Below are 22,970 nucleotides of genomic sequence, written 5' to 3'. Positions count from 1 at the left end.
CAGAAGTATGTTGAAAATTAGATTAACTAGTATAATAAATGAGGAGGTTCTCCAAAGAACGGGTGAGGAGAGGAACAAGCCCACTAACCATGAACAGTACCTACATACTAATAACTGTCATCCTGTCCACACGAAGAAGTGACTCCTATATAGTAGATGGCACACCTGCAATGCTAAGAATTCCTTTGCCCAGTATGCTGGTCTCACTATGGCCCTCACAGGCAGACAATACCCCAAAAAACTGTCGGCAAGCAATTCCCCATGCCATATCCCCACACAATCCTACCATTCCAAGAACTCGCTCCAAATGAGCACTTGCCACTCATCACCCAATATCATACCAGCATAGAACAACTGAACCCTGTCCTTTGCCAGGACTTCAACTATCTATCACTGTGCCTGGAAATGAGGGACAACCTATTTGCAGTTCTCCCTGTCACTCGTAAAGTAGTATTCTGTCACCCATCTACCCTACACAATTGCTTGGTCTATCACTACGCCACTTTACTCCTGACTCCATGCCACATAGGTCATAGCCCTGTGTTAAAGACCCAGGCCCGAGACATGTCCGACTCATCCACCAAACAGATCCTACTCCAGTCTCATAACAGGCTTATCCTGTCCCACCAGGGGCAGGGCCACCTGTGAAACCAGTCATGTCATATGCCAGCTCTGCTGCAGTTTCTGCACAGCAGTTAATGTGGGCTTGGCCACCAGGCACCAACCAACTGTCCACACAAATGAATGGCCACCACCAAACTGGGACCAGGAGTAGAGTTTACTACACAGTGGCAGAAGACACTGCTCAGCACAGCATGCTTGATTTCAATGACTGTTTCGCAATCTATAGATTCTGGATCTTCCCTCCAGCTTTAACTTTTCTGCAGTGCATAGTGGGAGTTATCCTTGCAACATATCCTTTGTTCATGTAATCCTCTTGGCCTCAATATCCTCTTGCATCTACAGCCTCTTCCTCATCATCTCCCATTCCTCTGTTTTGTCAGGCCCTCCCATTCTGCCCTCCCACATCATGGTCATTGTGCGGTGCATGAGCTCACCAGTTCTGGTGTTCGTGTGTCACACACTGCACCTGCTGTCTCTCCTCCCTCATTGCTATCTCACACATCTTCTGCCTCCCTCTGTGCCACCGGCCATTCTTTCTCAACTCTTTGCCCACTCCCTGCCTTTTTTGTTCCCTCACATACTACCCAGGAATTTTTTCATCTGGAAGGAAACTGGAAAAAGCCTGGGAATTAATATGAAAATCTGCAGCGTAGATGTTGCTGCACACCACAGATCTTTCCAAAACTTTTTTTTTTTTTTTTTTGCCAAGTTTTTTTGTTCTCTGAAGTTTCATGCTGGTGTATGAAACCTTTGACATTCAAAGGATTGATATTTTTATAGCTCCAAAGGAAAGTATACTGCCACTCATGTGTATTTTTCACCTTGGAAGAAGTGTATTTTGACGTGGGAAAAGTGCGTTTTTAACCAGGAAATCCAGGTATTTTTTTTTTCCTTGTCCGCATATACACCTAGGTCACCCACGTGTGTGTGTGTGTGTGTGTGTGTGTGTGTGTGTGTACTCTAGCTTGAGAGCTATTAAAAGAAAAGGATTTGCCGAAAACATAGCAAAATTTTTAGTTCTCTTTGTATGGCTGTTGAGTTGTTACCTTTATTTCTGACTAAGTCCTTTTTCCTTCATGTTTGCTTCAGCTTAAGTAATGCTCTGTGCATGTGGAAAACACCAAGTTGGCCCACAATTGTCATCCACACTAAACTTGGGTAAGTTATTTCACAGGTTGGAGATAGGCAACGTTGTACCACCTCCAACAGGAGCATCTCTAATAAGGTACTGCAATGTTCAAATAAATCTTCAAGTTGAGACTCTTTATTATTTTCATTGTCCAACATGCTCTTTTCAGTGCTTGTACTTAAACGTGATCTGAACTTTTCAGTAAAAACTAGTGTGTGACACCAGGTGGTAATAACCAGCTCGAACAACACTAGATTTACTATGAATATTTCAATAGAAGAGTCTGGTCCTGGCAGCCGGAGATGGCAGTCGTGTGCATGAGGTGTGTGAATGAATGTGTGTATGTTTCCTTTTTTGATGAAGGCTTTGGCTGATAGCTAATATGTAAGTGTCTTTTTGTTGTGCCTCTCTGCAACTCTGTGTGTCATCTTTATGGTGAATAGCAATCTTACCTTTTCTGTATGTTATTGAACAGGAGAGTTGTTTTCGTTATATTGCCTATGCCCAATAACATGCTTGAATAAATTTTCCTTTTCCTATCTTTTCCAGAAGGTAGGCTGTCTGTTAACTTTTCTGCTGATTAGCTTGACAGTGAATAATAATTACAAATTGCTAGGAGTATAAAAAAGGAAGGGAGAGAAAAGATAACCACCCACCAACAGATGAATAGTAGATGGTGTATAATAACAAATCATTTTTTATCTTGGGCTCTAATTTCAGCTTACACATATTGAGCCCTGCACCCCCCGCCCCCTCCCACCCCCGCCCAACATGCACACACACACACACACACACACACACACACACACACACACACACACACACACACCTATGCTCCCATAAATATTATAAATTTATTAATACATACCGAATGTGCCCAGAATTTTGTTATTGGAGCTGTGTAGAATTCATAAAGCTTTTTCTGCATTCTAAGTGGTCTGTTATTTTTAATTTCATAGAAATCTAAGGGCATGTGAAAAATCTGGCTTGAATCATCTCCTTCAGCAAGTACTTTTCCATTTTCTTGGACAACTGTGTCTCTCATTGCTACACTGTCATGAGCTATTAAAGCCTGGAAAAAAGGATAAATACATCAGTTTTATGAATATAGTATTTGAAACATCAATAAATTTGTAAGTAGATGTTTCTGATGAAATCATGCCTACTTTAAAAATGATCAAAACTGGAGAATCAATTGCAGGTGTTATTGCATGGACTGAGTGAGTCTCGGCTTACAAAGATATTAATCTGTGAGTAGCCATATAGGATGTAATAAAATATCAGAAGGTAATACCAACAGTAAAATGAAAAGATCTCTAATACTCCACTTTCCAATAGTACAGGGTATTGTACATAAGATAAATTGGTAGTATAAAGGGCAGAGCATTGGCACTTAATGCAAAACAGTCTGCAGTAAGTACTGCAATATTGCCATTTCTTTCATAAGACCAGGTTTTACTGCTTTTCAAGTGTCATGTGCAGAGAGAGAGAGAGAGAGATAAAGTGGGGGGGGGGGGGGGGGGGGAGTGTTCCTTTCATTAGGTGTTTTCTATATAAGGACATTCTATGGTAGGGTGAAAAGTGGATAAACACATTATTTCACAGCCACATCTCAAAAATGAGAGAAATTTTGAGCTTTGGTTTTGGCACTTGATTGTGTATGCCATCTAGTGATGTATGTGTGTATTAAGAAAGTATAATAGCGGTTCTGACTGAGTGTAGCCTAGTGCGGGGTTGGAAACACCTGAAGACTGTTGTTGCAGATATATAAGCCGATAGATGGAAATTTGGACATTGCGTTCCTCCTTTATTCTTATGCTTGTAGGTAAAGTGTAAAGAGAAGTCTCACTTAACAAAATATGTGAAGGTTTCCTACAAAGCCTGCATTAATCAGTGTGGAGAGCCCCTGAGAGATGCATTTATCAGCAGCAGTGTGAAAAATTCACGGGTAGCAATTGCAGGGATTGGGGCTGTAGCCCAATGGTTCCATGAAAAGGTGGAATATTTTGTGAGAATTTGTTGCCTGCTGCTGATAGAATGTCAGTTTATCACAAAGAATAATTGAAAGTTAATAAATGATATTTCAGCAATGTGGGAAATTCAATAGCCACAATGTTCTTAGATTCACATGCTTAATTACTTAGTCATCTTTGTGAGAGAGATCACAGATATGTAAATTGGAATGTTAGCTATTACTGCAATCACAGCAGAGGAGGAAAAGAGCTTCATTTAAGGGTTAGAAGCCTCATCACAATGTCATAGCATTGTGTGGAAGAACATATACTGACAATTGCCAGCATGGAGGACTCGGCACATGCTTGCCACATATAACACATTGCAAATGACCATGCTGGTCGCTCGATGCTATACTGGGTGACTTCTTCAGATGAGCAATCAAGAAGAACAAATTTTGCAATCCTCTGCTTAAAGTTACTTTGTCAGTATTGAGAGGGCACATTATTGTTTGGTTAAGAGTTTAAAAATAGATCTGGTTGAGAAGATATTGTGAGAATGAGCACGAGAATACAGTGTGCACATTTATTGTGTTGACACATTTGGTTGACAATGAATGCATCTAAAGTCAGCAGACAAACATAAAACTTCTCTTTTTGGGATAGCTGTAAGGTAATGTATTTATGTTCTTTGTTAGTGAAAATATAGCTTTATGAAATCACCTAATAGTCTATAAGGTAAAGATCAATGTATCAACAGTAGACTTGCACATAACATTTGAAAATAGGTATTTTAATATAAAATCCAACCTTCCAGTTTTTCATTTCTTGGCCATCTTTTACATTTTCGAATCAGTAATTAGTGTTCCACTCTTTTGCTACACAGACTTTGTGCTTGTGTGAAATAAATGTAATAAAATTCTAAGACTGTAAGTTTTTCATTATTAAATATCAAAAGTGTACAAATTACAGTCATGTAGCAAAAGACCATACTCAATAAAGTCATATGGGCAGTATCAGCATAAAGATGGAATGATAAAGCTCAAGTTTGATGCATTCAAGAATGATGTGCATACTTCAATCCACCCATTCAATATAACACAATATTTTTTAAATTAAATACTAGCAGTTCAGTCTTAATGAAGTAAAGCACTACTTATTGTAAGCAAAAATTAATGAGGTATGAAAGTGGTGACATGTGATGAATTCTTATTATTCAAAATGGTTGTTTAAGATACTTCTTAAATTTAGACATGGAAAATAAAATCTTCAAGCTGGTATACCTAATGAAAATCCTGTTTAATAATGTGATTGGCATAGGTTCTGCAGTAACAAAAGAGACCACATTCAGTCACTAATTTTGTAAAGTGTCTGGATGTAAGAATTAAAGTTATTCCTTTAAATTAGGTGCCAAAGTGTGCAGTTGCATGGACCACTAAGAAATATGAAGGAACAAAGAAACTGCTGGGAGGAATCAATACCTCTGTGAAAGAAATAAGACTGATTGCATTACTGAGAACCTTTTGTTGTGGCATATCAATCTCCGGTTGCTTTTCCACCTTGGACTGTAGTTTTATGCTGGTCCAAGTTTCAAGACAGTTGATTTGTGGCATTTAATATGAAGTTCATCTCAGATGTATAGCACTGCCAGAAGGCAAATGGGGTAGAACTTCAGTGCAGGTGCAGCTACATGCACAACAAAATGCAGAAATGTTTTGAGTAATGAATGCGGACGTGTAATTCAAATGGATCTGTCTTAGAAGACAACCACCACTAACTGAACACATGTGGTGAGTACACAGATTTACAGCAAATCTTATTCCCTAGTAGTAGTAAATGAAGATGTTAAGCACAGCTGAAACATTTACACGCTTCTGTGATGTGAATCACAGAAGCCCTGATTTTATTTACTGATTTCTGTTAAGTGCAGCAGCTACTAAGCAAGACGATGTAATAGTAATTAATATTGTGTGTAAAATGTTGATGTTAAAATCTATGACTGAAATGAGAACAAAAGGAAAATAATTATATTAATATTGTTAACAGTATAGAGGCACATTGGGATCACCTAAATATGGTTAGTTAATCGTGCCCATCTCCAGCAATTTCTTAATACTTATGAATGCATATGGGATGTGCAGATATTGACAATGAGGCTAGTTAAGTCACCTGGTGAAGTGGTGACACTATGTTCCATCATTTCATGCTTGAAAGTTAGGTTTCAAAGACTTGTAACAGGAATGAAATTTAATAGATTTTAAGGTGGTAAATATATGCTAACAGTGTTAACCAGAATGTTTTAAAAATGTAAATTGTTTAGACTATGAATAAGCATTATAGTAACAGTACATAGCATTAAGGTTATTACCTGAGTATTGTATTGCTAAAGTGTTATTTTTTCTCAGTGTACATGACTAAATTTCAAAACTGAAAACTGAACTACTCAAATTATTATATTACAATTTTTGTGTAATAACAGGTCTTGTCCACTTGAACATAAAAGCCGTTGCTGAGTGAATGAATACATGAATGAATGGATACAAGAATAGTTAATGTGTAGGTGAAAAACAAGGGTTCTGGTTGGTTCAAAATTTATTGATGAATCCAAGCATGATGAAGAGAGAGAGAGAGAGAGAGAGAGAGAGAGAGAGAGACTTGGGAGGCTGGAGAGGACAGTCATTGAGTGGACAGGGGCAAAATAAATGGAATGGTACATGGCAATGGAGAGAATGTAGAATGATGGGGAATATGGAGAATGGGGCTAGAATTACAATTAGTTGAACAATAAAAATCAAGATACTTTGCTGGAGACTGCAGAGCTTCTGTAGCCATAAAGAGGCAGTGAGAACAATAAGCTTCCTGCTATTACACAACAGTAATTTCCTTTCTCATTTCCAGTGAGTTTCAAAGGAATGCAACCATGCCTATGACAAACTGAAATTCATCATTGAAAGTTTCATGCTGCAAGTGCCCACACCACTTTCTATAGCATGTTAGAGCTGTCCTGGTATAATCTGAATATAAATAAATATTAAATTGATTTGGTTAAATATCACTTTCAATGATGTGAATATTTTCGTTATTTTATATATTTCAAATTAAATAGAGCTTCATAATAACTATTCTTAATCTTCTATACTTATTCTATACAGACAATGAGCTAAATGGCATCACAGTACACAACAAAAGCAAGAAAATATGTGAGCAAAAAAATAAGAAGATTAAATGAGCAACAGAAAATTACTGAGAAAAAGTGAAAGATTTTTTTTTACAGGAAACCAACAAATATGTACATCAATTTACAGAACATGTTCTTTTAGAGAATAATTCTCAGTGCAAAGCCAAGGAGAACAGTAAACTGCGGGTGGCAGGATCACAGAAAGGAAGTATCAAAACTGATACTTATCTCACTCTTCATTCTACATTTCACTGGCAACATTATAGTCAAAATTCCACAAAGCAAGATTCATGTTTGAATTTTCATCCAGCATTCATATTCAGAATGATATCATGGTTTTACTTCATTATTCTTATATTTTTCTCTACGTGGAAACCTATGAATGATGAACAGCTGATGGTGTGGGGATTTCTTTCTTTTTATCTCCACTAGTATGCTTTTAATTGATTAATTTTTTGCTCATCAACAACTTGGCACTTGGATTACCCAGACACAGTTTGCACAGTTAGTTTAACATAAATTATCAATATGATGAAAGCAACAGCCTAATAATATTCACACAATAAGACTATTTTTCTGTGTTTCATGGAAACAATAATTGATAATACTTTAAGAATGCTCTGGTTTTATTATAGCAAAATGGCTCTGAGCACTATGTGACTTAACTTCTGAGGTCATCAGTGCCTAGAACTTAGAACTAATTAAACCTAACTAACCTAAGGACATCACACACATCCATGCCCGAGGCAGGATTCGAACCTGTAACCGTAGCGGTTGCTCGGTTCCAGACTGTAGCGCCCAGAACCACACGGCCACTCCAGCCGACTTTATTATAGCAGATGTAAGATTTATGTTATGCTATTGACAGTATCATTTTAATTAAATATCTGAAAGTATAGTATTCACTTGAACTTAGAAAAAAGTATTTGCAGCATGTATTGATCCTTAGAACAATGGTAAAAAAATGTGCCAAGCTGTGTTAAAGACAATCTGGGTCTTTAGAAATCAGGTTTCAATATGGTGTGTCTTATCTTGGACAAACTTTGTTGTAGTTGTTCTTGTTGTTGTTGTGTCTGGATCCTACTCCAGCTACTGCCAGGTCTGGGTGCTGACGAGTCCTCTCCATTTGGCTCTGTTCTCCCACCACTTTTCTTCCTCCACTTGCTGCCAGGTCACACCTCTCCTTTCCACAGATATTCTCGCTCCCGTTTTCCACCATGTTCTTGGGCACCCTCTAGGTCTTTTTCCATCCGTCTTTAGTTCTTCCATAATTATGGGAAGTCTCTGCCCATGCATCCTCTTAACATGCCCATACCATCTTAATCTCTTTTTTTTTTTATTTCTTCTCTCATACTTTCCTGTTTAAAGTCCTTTCTAATATCTACATTTCTTACTCTGTCCATTCTTGTTTTTCCCTTAACTGCTCTGAGAAATTTCATTTCCCCTTCCTGCAGTCTGCTCCAGTCCCTTCCTGTCATTGTCCATGTTTCTCCTCCTTAGGTGACAATAGGGAAGTAATAACTCTTATATATAAGGAGTTTTGCTTTTTCTGAAAGTTCATTGTTCCAAATCGGGTGTTTTATTGTTTGGTAGAAATTGCCTTCCTTCTGTAACCTCCTATTAATTTCGTTGGTTATTCTTCCCTCACTAGATATTTCACTCCCTAAATAAGGGAAACTGTCTCCCGCTTTGAGGGGTTCTCCATTCAAAGTAATATTTCCATTGATCCCTTTGTATCTTCCAAATACCATTACCTCACTCTTATCGTTACTTATTTTTAATTCACACCTTTTCATTATTTCCTTCCACGCATCAAGTTGCAACTGTACATCTACCTTGTCGTCACCCCATATTTCCATATCATCTGCAAAAATCATCTTTTTGTCTTTTTCTTTTACTATGTCTTTAATTTCCCTATTCATTCCCTCCATCACAACATTAAAAAGTGCAGGAGACAGATTATTTCCTTGTTTAAGTCCTTGTCGTATTTTGAAGTATCCAGAGTTCCCCAGTGGTGTTCTAATTCTACATTTGTATCTGCTATACATTGTCTTTATTACATTAATGCATCCATCTTCTATACCCATCTTCTTCATTTCTTCCCAGAGTCTTTCCCTGTTAACTGAGTTATGTGCCTTTTCTGTGACTATAAAAACCATTATCACCCTACAGTTTTTTTAATGATTTTTGCACTAAAAGCAAGTCTCATTATCAAAAATCATAGCACATAATACTCACTGATAGTAAACTTTTTATTTTAATGACAATGAAAGCATGATTTAGAATATCCCCTTTAGTTTATAAAAGCACTCCTAACCATTTCACTCTCCTTTTTATCTGTTTTTGTTGTCCATTAATTCACTGTCTTCAACTACCCTAGACATAAAAACTCATTAATTAGCTCTATAACTGCATTGTTAATTTTTATAACTTTTTTAGTGTTTCAGTTAGACATTATTTTAGTCTTGTTGTTGTGGTCTTCAATCTAAAAGCTGTGCAGTTCTCCATGCTAGTATGTCCCCTGCAAGCCTCTTCAACTCTGAATATTTACTGCAATCTACATCCATTTGAATCTACTTGTTGTATTCACACCTTGGTCTCCCTATACAATTCTTACCTCTACATTTCCCCCCATCATCAGATTGACAATTCCTTGATGCCTCAGTAATGTCCCATCAACGTATCCTTTCTTTCAGTCAAGTTGTGCCCTAAATTTCTTTTTCCTCAATTTGTTTCAGTACATCCTCAGTTATTTGGTCCACCCCTTTAATCTTCAACATTCTTCTATTCCCTTCTTGTTTGAGCTGTTTACTGCCTATGTTTCACTTCCATACAAGTCTGCACTCCAGACAAATACCTCCCATAAAAGTCTTACTGTAACTGATTTTCAGGTCTGCTTTCAAACTTGTCTTAATAAGTTCTTCCATTTACTGTTGAAGTAAATATGCATTAGTAGGAAACATAAAAATGACATAATCAAAATGGGGGTGGTTGAGATAGATTCCATTAACCATTACTTTTTAATTTTCCAAAATTAAGGATGGTACAACTTCCTCAAAGGCTACATCTACATCTGCATCTACGTACATGCTCTGCCAGCCATTGTGATATGAAATGGCAGAGGGTACTTATCATGGTACTACATGTTACCATTTCTTCCTGTTCCAGTTGTATAGTAAGTTCTGGAAGGATGGATGCTTAATTATCCCTGTGCATGCTGTAATTAGTTTTATCTTATCTTCATTGCCCCCATGGAAGTGACAGATATAGAGACAAGGGATAGCTCTAGATTCTTCACTTAATGCTGGGACCTGAATCTTTTGAAGTAGGCTTCTGCATGGTAGTTGATGTTTGTCTTCAGTCATCTGCCAACTCAGATTTTTCAACATTTCTGTAATGCTGTCTCATGAATCAAACATGTGAACATTCATGCAACCCTCTTTCTATATATTAAGTGTCCCTTGTTAATACTGTGTGACATGGATCAGACACTTGAGCAATATTCTAAGATGGGATGCACAAGTGATTTGTAAGCAGCCTCCTTTGTAAACTAATTGCATTTTCCCAGTATCCTACTAATGAACCAAAGTCTTGCTTTACAAATGTGAACATTCCATTTCATGTCCCCACAAACTGTTACACCCAGGTGCTTGGATGTGTTGACTGATTACGATCAAGAGTTGTGGAGGTTGTAGTCATAGGATGCTGTTGTTCTGCATTTTGTGAAGTGACTAACTTAACATTTCTGAACATTTAAAACAAGTTGTCAATCTTTGCAAGGTTCTGAACTCTTATAAAGACCTGATAGGAGAGTTCTGCAGCTTTTTTTTTAGATAGTACTACACTACAGATAACTGCTTCACTTGTAAAAAGTCTGAAGTTACTTTTAATATCATCTGCCAGGTCACTAATATACAATATGAGTAACAAGGGACCCAAAACACCACCTTGGGGCATGCCTGAAGCTTATTCTACATCTGTCGCCATCTCTCCATCGAAGATTTCATGCTGTGTCCTCCCTACCAAGAAATGCACAATCCAGTTACAAGTTTGCTTGGTACTCCACATAAATGCACCTTTGCTAATAATTCTTAACATGGTACCAAGTCAGATACTTTTTGGAAGTCAAGAAATATTGCATCCACTTGATTGTCTTCATCCACAGCATTCATAATGTCATGTCATGTGAAAAAACCACAAGTTGGGTTTCACAAGATGGATGTTATCAAAATAGAGTAGTTCATTCTTTTCAAGATACCATATAATGTTTGAGTTTGGAGTATGCTCTAGGATTTTACAACAGATGAGGTAAAGTAGTAGTAGTGAATACTGTACTTCATTCCTCTTACTGGGCACAGTATTTAGTTCAAGTGATCTATGGTATATTACAGTTAAAATGGGAGCTAACTCAATTGCAAATTTGCACAGAATGTGACAGAGATTCGTGGATCCTTGTGGAGTCTTGTTTAATTATTGTGTTGTAGCTGTTTCTCAATGCCATTGACATTAATATCAATGTCACTAAGCTTTGCAGTTGTGTGAGAAGTAGTGTGCATCAATACTCCACGATCTTCCTCTGTAAAGGAACCTTTGGGAATGGTATTCAGCATTTCTGGTTTTACTTCACTATCCTCAGTTTCCGTTCCTGTATCATCCATACGTGTCTGGACACTGACTTGGTGCCACTGACAGTCTTTACTTATGTTCAGGCTTTATTTGGATTTTGTGAGATCTTTTGACAATATTCTGCTATGGTAGTCACTGAAGGCTTCAAAAATAGCCCTCTTGACAGCCAAATATATTTCATTCACCATCTCTCTATCTGTAGCCCCATGATTTGTTTTACACCTATTATGCAGTAATCAATATGGACATCCTCAAAGAGATCTGATCTATTTGTTGCCATTAGATCTAATAATTTCTATAATTAGTGGGCTTCCAACCTATCTGTCCTAGGTAGTTTCAAAAAAGGTGGTTAGTAATGTTTTGCAGGATATCTTTCATGCTCCCTGCTTTCAAAACTGTAATTTTCTCAATTGATTGTTGGATCATTTAAGACTGCTTCTCATTCTCTTTGACTTTCTGCTCACATAAAAAAATCTATTCTAAAGGCAAAAGCACTTCAGGACATCAAAAGCTACTAAGAAAAAGTAATACAGCAGTGGTCTACAAACAGCATTCCAATGAAACATATATTGAATGGGACAACACTATTATAAGCACATGATAGCAATCTCCTACAATTCTATACCTCTTTGTTTTAATGTATACACACTATAGACATCTATTCGCATCTCATGAGGAAGGTAAAATATATCAAAAGCTTTTAATAAAAGACACAAAAACAACACAAAGTAGCATAATCATACAGATAAAGGACAACTGTAGTACATGAGACAAGCAGGGAGGGGGAAGGTGGTAGGAGGGGGACACTAAATTTCTAAAAGCAGACAGACATAGTTACACAAAACAGTAAGTATTAGCTATGTCTCCATTGTTTATATTTACTAAATTTTGAATAAGTATTTTTCTTAATAATGATTAAAACAGTTAGCCTGTATCTTGACAAAATCTGTATGACAGTTATGTAAAAAAAATTAATAAAGACAAAGAAAATACAATTGTATTCAACAGAAGAATTTATAAATGCTACATTATGCCAACAGGTATGGCTCGTATATTCTTAAAACAGGTAATATGTGAAGGTGAACTCTGTGGTGCTTCAATCCATGAATGGGCTTCTGGCCTGACTGCTTGCTGAGTGCAGCCTTTTGTTCACTACTGTGCTACATGGGGGAATGTGGTGAGCCCATCGCCCCAGCCACATTTCACCCTGGGAAAGGTCTACGGTACTCAGTTTGATAGCAGGCTGGGTAGACCAAGGCCATCCTGGAGGGGCTGAAATGAGGAAAATTCCCCACTTCTACCTGGGATTGAATCTGGGACATCCACAGCTTGAGTTGAGCACTCTACCCACTAGACCACCACAGTTACACTATTAAAGCAGGAGTTTACAAAATGTCTCCTAACACTTCAGGTACAGCTAAAAATATTTCTGTTATGTGACCACAAGTACACATCCTGTCAACTTACAAATAAACTGAAACATATAGTTACAGGAAAATATTTTCAGGAAGATAGTAAACATGCCTTTCAACTCTTACTGCTTTTATGTTCTTCATATATTAACTGCAGTTGTACTGGTTATTTGCCTTTTCACAATGTTTCCTCCATTGTTCATTTTATTTTTATATCCAACAGGAACTAAATTATAACAGAAGATTTTTTAAGGTTCTACTATGGAAATAAAATTGTCAGAGCAAAAGATGGAAAGGAACAGTCAGATTAATAAATGTGGGTTACAGTGACACTTAAGTCTGAAAGTGTTTCACACATCTTGTTTTACAATCTCTTTGTATCTTTTGTATGTAAATGATTTGGGTGTAGAATGATTATTTTACAAATACCACTGTTTCTGTACTTATTTCTGTTGGTTCTTATCTTGTGCCTAGGCTTTGTTGTGGTTTGATTGTGGTTGAAAATACTGCATAGTCTGAAAAAGATTTCACTTTTCTGTGAAATATTTTTTACATAAGGGAAACATGCATTTAGTTTGTTGTTTGGAATTAGTTCCACTGTTAACTTCACATGTGTCTTGATTTCCTTTCAGAGGTCGTCAGTGGCATCCATTTGCTGTTGCTATGCTTTTAATTAGATTTCTTTCTTTCATGTAGTTCATTTCTATTTAGGAGAAGCATGTATTATCTGCTGAACATGGCACTGATTGCTAGATGGATGTGTGCTAATGGATTGCATGAGGAACTGAATGTTGATGATGGTGGCTATTGATTTTCAAAATATGTTAAATTTACTTCCTTGGAGCCCAAAAAATTGTATGTTGCTGTTTGTTTCATATAGTATAATGAATATTAAAACTTAATATGCTGTAATAACTGGAAATTTGTACCAGAATGGGTTTGCAGCACAGATCTCCTGCTTGTTGCGAGCAGTCATCTTGACCTATCAGGAGATGCAGGGATGCCTCCTGAACTGATCCAAGTATTCAGTGTCACAGATGTTCTCTTCCCATTTTTTGAACAAACAATCACAAGGTCTTCCTTGGAGAATAGCACCTCAGTGGAAGTGTTATGACAGAGAACCATACTTTACCTGCCATAGTGATTATACATTCATTTCAAAAAGTCCATAGAAATGGAGTGAATGGAATCGTTGGGATTCTAATCTATCCTGATGCTGGATGTGTAATATAATCATCATGTTACAAATGAAAATATGTGCCAGAGCAATACTTGAAACAGGGCCTTCTGCTTCTCATGTGCAGTTGCCCAGGCCATCCAAGAAAGAGTTGGCCAGGTGTGATGTTAAAGCACATGCCCGGAAACTTAAAAAGAGATCACAGGATCTAATCTCTAATGGACAACTAATTTTTGAGTCTACCTTTTAACCTAGCATTCACCTTCCAGAGGTGTGGAAATTCACTAGTAATACACGTGGTTGAGATTCTACATTAAACTGTTGGTCCCCTTGTGCTGGTTAAATAACTGAGGTAGGTTAGGGACATACAAGTCGCTGAAGTGGCATCCAGTCGAAAGACTTGAACCAGGCCATTGAGCCACACAAAATTATTATTATCCAAGCAAGTAGTCAAGACTACCCCAAACATTCAATATAACTTATATTTTCTTACCAACTGATGTTTTTTTAGCAAAATTTTATCGGACTGCTGTGTATGACTCTGGTGTACTCTTTAGTAGTGTAAAATAAAATTAATTATAACAATGGAAAATCCAGGATGGAAAGTTACAGTATTATGAAAAGGACAGTTGCTAATCACCATGTAGCGGAGATGCTGAGTCGCAGATAGGCACAACAAAAAGAATGACACAAAATAAACTTTCAGCCAAGAAGGCCTTTGTCAAAAATTAGATCACACGCACACACACATGTAAATGAAACTGCAACTCATACACACATAACCTCAGTCTCTCTCTGGCAGCTGAAGCCACACAATGAGCAGTAGCAGCAGTGCATGATGGGAGAGGCAACTGGGTGGGGGTAAGGACGAGACTGGGGTGGGGAGGGGGAAGGGGAGGGATAGCAGCATAGGGGTGGGGGACTCTGAAATCCTGCTGGGGAGTGTGCAGGGGTGAGGTGAAGAGAAGTTAGAACAGCTAGGTGCAGTCAGAAAGCTATTTGAAAGTCGGGAGAGGGGTAGGGGGAGGAGAGGAGAGGGGGTAGCGGAAAGGAGAGAAGTAAAAAGACTGGATGCATTCATGGAACAGAGGCCGTATAGTGCTGGAATGGAAACAGGGAAGGGGTAGACGGGTGAGGACAATGACTACAAGATGGGTGAGGACAATGACAAATGAATGTTGAGGCCAGGAGAGTTACAGGAACGTAGTATATATTGCAGGGAGAATTCCCACCTGTGCAATTCAGGAAAGCTGGTGCTGGTGGGAAGGATCAATATGGGGCAGGCTGTGAAGCAGTCCTTGAAATGAAGAAATGGCATCATCCTATACCAACCTATTCATGGGCCCTCTAAAGGGATCCTTTCTAAACACACAGAATCCTAAACCCCTCACCTGGTACCCCTCAACTGGTTCAGATTCACTGATGGCATCTTTGTGATCTTGATCAAGGGTGAGGACACTCTATCCACATTCCTACAGAACCCCAACAGCTTCTCAACCTTTCACTTCACGTGGTCCTACTCAACCCAACAAGCCACCTTCCTAGAAGTGGACCCCATCTCAAGAATGGCATCATGAGTACCTCTGTTCATAACAAACCTACTAAGCACCAGCAGTACCTCCACTTGAACAACTGCCATCCGTTCCATACCAAGAAGTCCCTTCCATACAGCCTAGCCACCCATGGTCATCGCATCTGCAGTGATGAGCTGTCCCTCTTAAAAATATACCGAGGATCTCATTGAGGCCTTTACAGACTATAATTATCTTTCCAACCTTGTACAAAAGCAGATCTTCCTTACCTTATCTTTCCAGTCACCCAACACCTCCCAAAGTCTCACTCTCCGGCCAGAAAGAAGCGTTCCTCTCATATTTCAGTATCACGCAGGACTGCCATGGTTTCGACTACCTCTCATTGTGCCCTGAAATGTGAAATGTCCTGCCCACCATCCTTACCATCTTTCCCACCCCTCCCACAGTGGTATCCTGCCGTTCACCGAACCTACACAATATACTTATCCATCCCTACACAACCCCTGTTCCCAACCCCTTACCTCATGTTTCATATCTGTGTAATATACCTAGATGCATGACCTGTACCATACATCCTCTCACCAGCACCTTCTCCAGTCTGGTCACAAACATCACCTATCCCATCAAAGGCTGGTCTACCTGTGAAACAAGTCATGTGATCTTCAAGCTAAGCTGCAACCACTGTGCTGCATTCTATGTGGGCATGACTACCAACAAGCTGTCTGTTCATATGAATGGCCACCAACAAACTGTGGCCAAGAAACAACTGGACCCACTATGTGGCTGAGCATGCCACCCCACACAACATTCTTCATTTAAATGATTGCTCCACAGCCTCTGCCGTAATCATCCTTCCCACCAACACCAGATTTTTAGAATTTCCGTAACCCTCCTGGCCTCAAACTTCATTAGTCATTGTTCACACCCATCTATTCCATCAATGCACCCAGTCTTTTTACTTCTCTCCTTTTCTGCTTATTTTGTGATTGTCTTTTTGTTGTGCCTAACTGTGATTCACAGCATCTCTGCTGTGTGGTGAATAGTACTATCTTTTCATAATATTGTTATAAAATTAACTCTTTGAGAGGTGCTAATATTTTCAAACTCATATTGTAACAGTAAGGTGTTCTTCACTGAATGATTCCCTCCAAACATACACTATTTCATCAGTCCCATATTCAATGTTTGATTGACTTTGTGGCCCAAGCTGTTTCTATTACCACTACAGATCTGATAGAGAAGCTTTCTTTGTTTATTTTAAGTTATGGTATAAATCTTCATTGCTTTATTTTTCAAATGAATGATGGTCTTCTTCTCATTATTAATAAACAATAGATAAGTATCTTTTAAGAGGGAATTTGTGTGAATGTTCTTTTGTAGTGTTTGTTCATCTATTATTCTGTAGTGTTACTGGCTGAAAAAGACTTAAGCACCTCTCTGATGTCTCTGGTTATTTTAAGATAACAGTTGTTTCTCCTTCAAATAATTTTGAGATTACTGTAACATTTTCCCTTAGCTTTCAATTCTTTCTCTGTTACTTTTGGATCTTTTGTGATCTGTAGTTTCTATATTTATTTCTGTTATTTTTACTGTTCATACTTACACCGAATTGAAGAGAGTTGCATATCACATACTATAAGCTTTTTTTACCAGCAAGGTGTCCTCTCTTGGATGGACAATAACTGTGTCATTAACAAATCTGATGTAAGTTTACATGGTTTTGTTGTCTCTCTTCTGGCTGTTCTAAGTTTTTTTGTCTAAGTATACATATAAATCTGAAATATTACTTTAAAATATTCAGTAACCACATTCACAACACTATTCAGCTTTAATTATAACAGTTTCCTTCCCAGTACATCTTTCTTTCTGTGATGCTGTCTGAATTTTGTGTTAGTTAGATAGTTTGTGTCATCATCATCTGTACTTATGAATCTGGTAACAAATTTATCAACATAAAAATAAATCTTTGGATATTTCACGTAATCATCAAGGCAAAGCAACTGAACTTAACCGAAGAGTAACAAACCTTTGTAATCATTTCCAGAGTGAACATAAAATGCTTGATGAGAAAGTTGAAGGGAGTCAATTAAATTTTTCAAAAATGTGGAGTAATTCCAAGAAGACCTTCTCTAAATGGACTGACTGTAAGTTTATTGACATTTGTATGTTCCGAATAAAACACTATCCCTTTTGTATTCTGATGCATAGCTCAGATGTAATCTTTGTTTCATAACTTGGAAGTAGTCTTTATTCAGTTGATGTTCTGCATATAAGTATCTGTAGTTTTGTTTGAGGTTCATATGGCTTTGACGTACATTCTAAAAAGACATGTTGATGAGATTATATATACTTTAATATGTAATGATATTAAGTTCACATTTATCTTTATTCTGTAACAGAGAACTTTTGTTGGTCATGCAGGGGGGGGGGGGGGTGTATGTGTCATTTATTTATTTTGTTTTTGTGTAATATTGACTTCATTTTGCTTTTCCTGTGTTTGTTTCTTTTTGTTTGTTTTCTAATGAAATACTGTTCTTGCTTATCTATTCGTTTTGATGTGTATTACATGCAGACCTTGTTACACTACCCGTAGTGCTCAGAGCCATTTGAACCTTGTTACACTACACGGAATAATATGAAACACATAGGGTCAGTAAAAAGCAAACATGGTATATGGGTGGGTGTAGTAAACCATTTTCATTCACATTAAAATACAGTCACAAACTTCACACATGCATACATTGAAAACAATTAAAATAATGTTAAATGACTGACCACAAAAAGTGAGCAGTGGAGATGTGTACAATGAAAATTACTAGTAGAAAGAGGAAAACAACTAAATAGAACAGCCTGGAGTGGAGAAGTAATTGTGAATACAGGGAAAATTAAATGCTATTGGTGCTCAGCATTTTATGTATGCATGAGCACCAATCAGATGTCCACCTGAATGATTTCCTCCTGCCAAACTGTGACCAAGAGTAGTTGTGTTGGAACATGTTTCTGAACCCAATCTTGATTTCAGTGACTGCTTCACAACATGTGGCATCTTGATCCTTCCCCAGAACACTAGCTTCTTTGAATTACATAGATGGGGGTAGTCCTTACAACACATCCTTCAGTCCATAATCCTCCTGGCATCAATCTCTGCAAACCCCCTGCCCTATACCCACTTCTACTCTATCCCAAATGCAACCTGTTCCAGTACCTTCTTCCATACAAACTTCCCTTCCTGCATTTGAGAGAGAGAGAGAGAGAGAGAGAGAGAGAGAGAGAGGGAAGGGGGGGTGGGGGTGGTACTCTCTTTTCTTTTCAGTATTCAGCTTCTGTTTGTATCCTTGTGCAACAACTGATGTGTACACAAGTATATGAAGTTGTGTTTTTGGGAAATAATCACTTATTAAGAAGAAAGTGGATAAATTATTGTAACAATGCTGCATATGGTCTGTGACTCTGACATCTTCACTATCGAAGATTATACGGTTACACATGGATTTGAAGGCCTGGAGCTCAATCCTGTCATATACCTATGATTCTGTTGTTGCTGTGCGAGTTAAGTCTTTCACCTTGGGCAATGTATTACAGATGCCAAAAATTATCAAGCTGCCCAATGTCTGCAGTTTAACATTAAACTGTACATCCCAATACCTGACAGTAACAGATGCTACATATCTTGGGTGAAAGCACGCCAGTTCCAATAGGATGAGTGCAACATTGTAGTGTTCAAATCAGCCTCCATGCTGGTGATTGATTTGATTTGTTACTTAGAGATGTGCAACACCTGAGCTCAAATATTCAGATAATTTATTAAAAATGTAGTTACTAAGCCTTTATTTCAGAAATTCTAGGAAGTTTCAACATATAATGAGATGGGAAAGGTATTAAAACTAGGATAAGAAAGAATGGAATAGAATGTAATGAAATTGTCTCATCCTGGATCTGTGGAACAAAAAGTGTATCTACATCTCTTTCCATCTATCTCCATTGTCTTCAGTTTTGTGTAGCTATGATTTTTCATATTCAGACATTCATTAAAGAATGGAATAATTTTATGTACCAGAAACAGTTTGGTAACTTGTTTATCAGGAAGATTCTAACCATCACATGCATATCAACATGCTGGATTAAGCATCAAATTTGTGTGTCTCATCTCATGGAGTGCAGGTACTAGACTTTCATGAGTAACCTGTCACATAGACATGTTATGTCACTCAGCCCTCGCACATGATGCAAAACAACTCAATAACAACAATGATCCCAGTTAATAATTATTCCACTCATATCCAATACAAGTAGATCTGTGAGGCAGCAAGATGAAATTTATTAGAGTTATAGTTAGAGCTACAGTCATGCATTTGAAAAGAATGTTCTGTACATAGTGCATACAAGGCATATTTTTTTCCAACCTTCAACACAGCCAGAAATTAAAACAAGTACAAATATATATAAAGTTTTATGTACATATACTACACACAGATCAACTGTTTTTAATATTTCACCATGGGAACTGAGGAATTTGTTGTATGGGAACTGAGGCATTTGTTGTAGTTGCGTACAACATTTTCTGTCATCTCCGCATAAACCTGAGTCACTTGTCTTTTGAGCCATGTCACTGCAGTGTCCTGCAGCCATAGAACTTTGTGCTACTGGGGAAAAAATCAATGCGGTTATATATTGTGAGACATTTCAAAGGCTATGCAGATCCATGCTGAAAAAATTAGGAGGCATTTGTCATCAGATGTCGCTTGGTTGCATTATATTTGACTGAATACTTCTGCATTGCCACAACAACTTCTTCAACCACAGAAATATTCAAATCCTCTCTACAGCCTGGATTTGGCACTGAGTGACTTTCATATTTTTCCAGAGATGACAAAGTGGTTGAGTGAACAGCATTTCACTTCAGGTGAGGAACTGCAAAGCTCTGTGACAATATAGCGGACTGAAAAGCCATACTGATTGTGCTGAAAAATAATCAGTACATGAATCTACTATTTGTAGGCCTATATGAACTCTGATATTAACATTTTAATTCTAGCTGTACTGGAGGAAAAAAATGCCTATCATATTTAATTTGGCATGTTAATGCTAAAAGCTTTCACATGCCCCACATAAGATGAGAACAGGATAACTTTTTAATTTTGCAATGCTTTATATGTTGACTTTACTAATGGCCCCTCTTTAAATAGAGTACATTAATACTAATTGTGTTCTAGTTAGAAGAAGTAAAGACACAATCCTTATGCCTATCATTATCTTTAGTGCAGTTGATTGATGGTTATGTGATTTTATACTTATATGACACTGTATAAATTTCACAGGAAAGAAATGAGTTAAGGAAAGGTGTGACACTCATTCAGGGACCCCACTGTAGTAATGCAAGAGATTAGAGTTCCACCCTATAGAATGTCTTTGTGGGGAAACTGATAATGAAATACTGGCCAAAAGCAAAACGTGCTTAACTTGGTAAGTGGCTGAAATTAATCAAAACCTGTATGAATGCACAAAAGATAAAATAAACCTAAAAACAACACTATGGAAAATATCTTTTGAAAGCTTTTCTTTTACAGGTTACATCATGCAAAAGGCAAAGTTGAATCATCTACTGAAATTCACATGCCATGTTAGCTAATCAGATTTTATCAAATCACTCACATATTTTATGTCAAAGAAGTACAATAATTGCAAGAAGTATTCTGTTATAATTAAAGAAAGCATACAACTTTTAAAATGCAACACAACACTATTTGGATTCCACAGCTATGTCAGATAAGAGACGACCAATAATTTAAATTTGAAAAAAGAAATATAAAATGAGGGGAAAGTTGCATTACTTGACAATACTGTTTACTTTGCTGCTAAAATCACTACTAAAGTATAATAAAGATCAATTCTTTGGTGAAAAAGAGTTTTATTTGACATAATCATACCCGTTTTTGGCTGACCTCTGAGATTGCTAAATTATGTTGAGATGGAGGTGCTTGATCCACGGTTAGCTTGTTTGAATCCTGATGGTGGAAAAAATTATTTGTAACAGGTGGTTGGCAGCAGGGTAAGAAAGGAAATGGTGGACAGATTCTAACCATCACATGCATATCAACATGCTGGATTAAGCATCAAATTTGTGTCTCTCATCTTATGGAATGCAGACACTAGACTGCCATGAGTAACCTATCACATGGAAATGTCACATAACTCAACCCTCGCACAGGATGTTAAACAGAAGCAGGTTGAATGCTTCACTTTGTTTCTACCATTTAGTACTAGTAAGATATCTAACTGAATTTTACACTTTACACAGTTTCTAGTAGCATATGATAGGTGACTGAAGTCATGTAATAAGGAAGGGTTTTATCTACTCATCGAAAATGTTTTTTAATTTTGGTCTCTAGCCACACCAGTCCAAATAAGAAGAAAACAGCTGAAGTAATTATTTTCGAACAGAATGACACTTTGTTTAAGAACTAGCATGGATGATTATTGAAATAAAAAAAATTACATCAGCAAATAACCAGATTTATCTGAAAGAAAAGTTATTTAAAACTTGCAAGTACCCAACAGATTGGTGTTCTGTCCAAATGGACAATTTATCCTACTTTGTAAATTGTTTTCAGTGAACTCTCAACGATTTTAACATAGATTTTTAATAACCAAACCCTAGTATCCCCCAGAGATAAGTTCATAGAACTATATTATTGGAAAAAAATTAAATATTTTGCAGTACCACTGTGAAATACAACAAAAGTTCCTGTATGTCATTATGCTGAACCAAACTGCTATTGGGCATGCTTCTTAGGTGTTATCTAACATTTCACTACAATCAGAGTCCACATTTCACTGATGACTGCCCTGGCAGACTGGTGTATATAATGGCAATTGACCATTGTCCATAACTTTAATCTCTGACGATAGAGGAACCCTGTGACATGATATTGGTTGTACTGTGAAAAAAAATTGGGCATCTGGGTTACCATGTGGTAAGGTGTTGTTTAAATGCTGCCTGCTACCAACGATGGGGTTGGAAAGCTAACTGGTCATGTTCTCCTGAGAGTTCCACTTGGTAATAGGATGACTGTTGATGCATTATATGACAGAGTACTGAGTATGTGAGTTTAAGCCTTACAGTAACAGCCTCTGGCTGTCATGTGTGTTAGAGATGCATTTATATTTGTGTGTGTGTGTGTGTGTGTGTGTGTGTGTGTGTGTGTTTTCTGACTGATGAAGGCCTGTTTGGCTGAATGCTTTGTTTCTTTGTCTGACAGTCTTTTTGTTGTTCCTGTCTGTGACAGTATCTGTGCTATATGGTGAGTAGCAACTATCCTTTTCATAATATTCTTATTATT

General features: G+C 37.5%; 1 protein-coding gene across 1 annotated transcript in view; it reads right to left on the bottom strand.

The window, feature by feature from the left end:
* The window catches only part of LOC126260425 (transient receptor potential cation channel trpm), a 198,932-nt gene that overhangs the window by 4,530 nt on the left and 171,432 nt on the right, over positions 1-22,970 (bottom strand). Inside the window, exon 16 of the mRNA XM_049957754.1 lies at positions 2,622-2,825. Within this exon, the coding sequence (XP_049813711.1) occupies positions 2,622-2,825 (204 nt within the window). The remainder of the gene's footprint in view (positions 1-2,621; positions 2,826-22,970) is intronic.

The sequence above is a fragment of the Schistocerca nitens genome, chromosome 5, assembly GCF_023898315.1.
Source record: "Schistocerca nitens isolate TAMUIC-IGC-003100 chromosome 5, iqSchNite1.1, whole genome shotgun sequence".
NCBI lineage: Eukaryota > Metazoa > Arthropoda > Insecta > Orthoptera > Acrididae > Schistocerca > Schistocerca nitens.
This window is presented reverse-complemented; position numbering and strand designations above follow the sequence as displayed.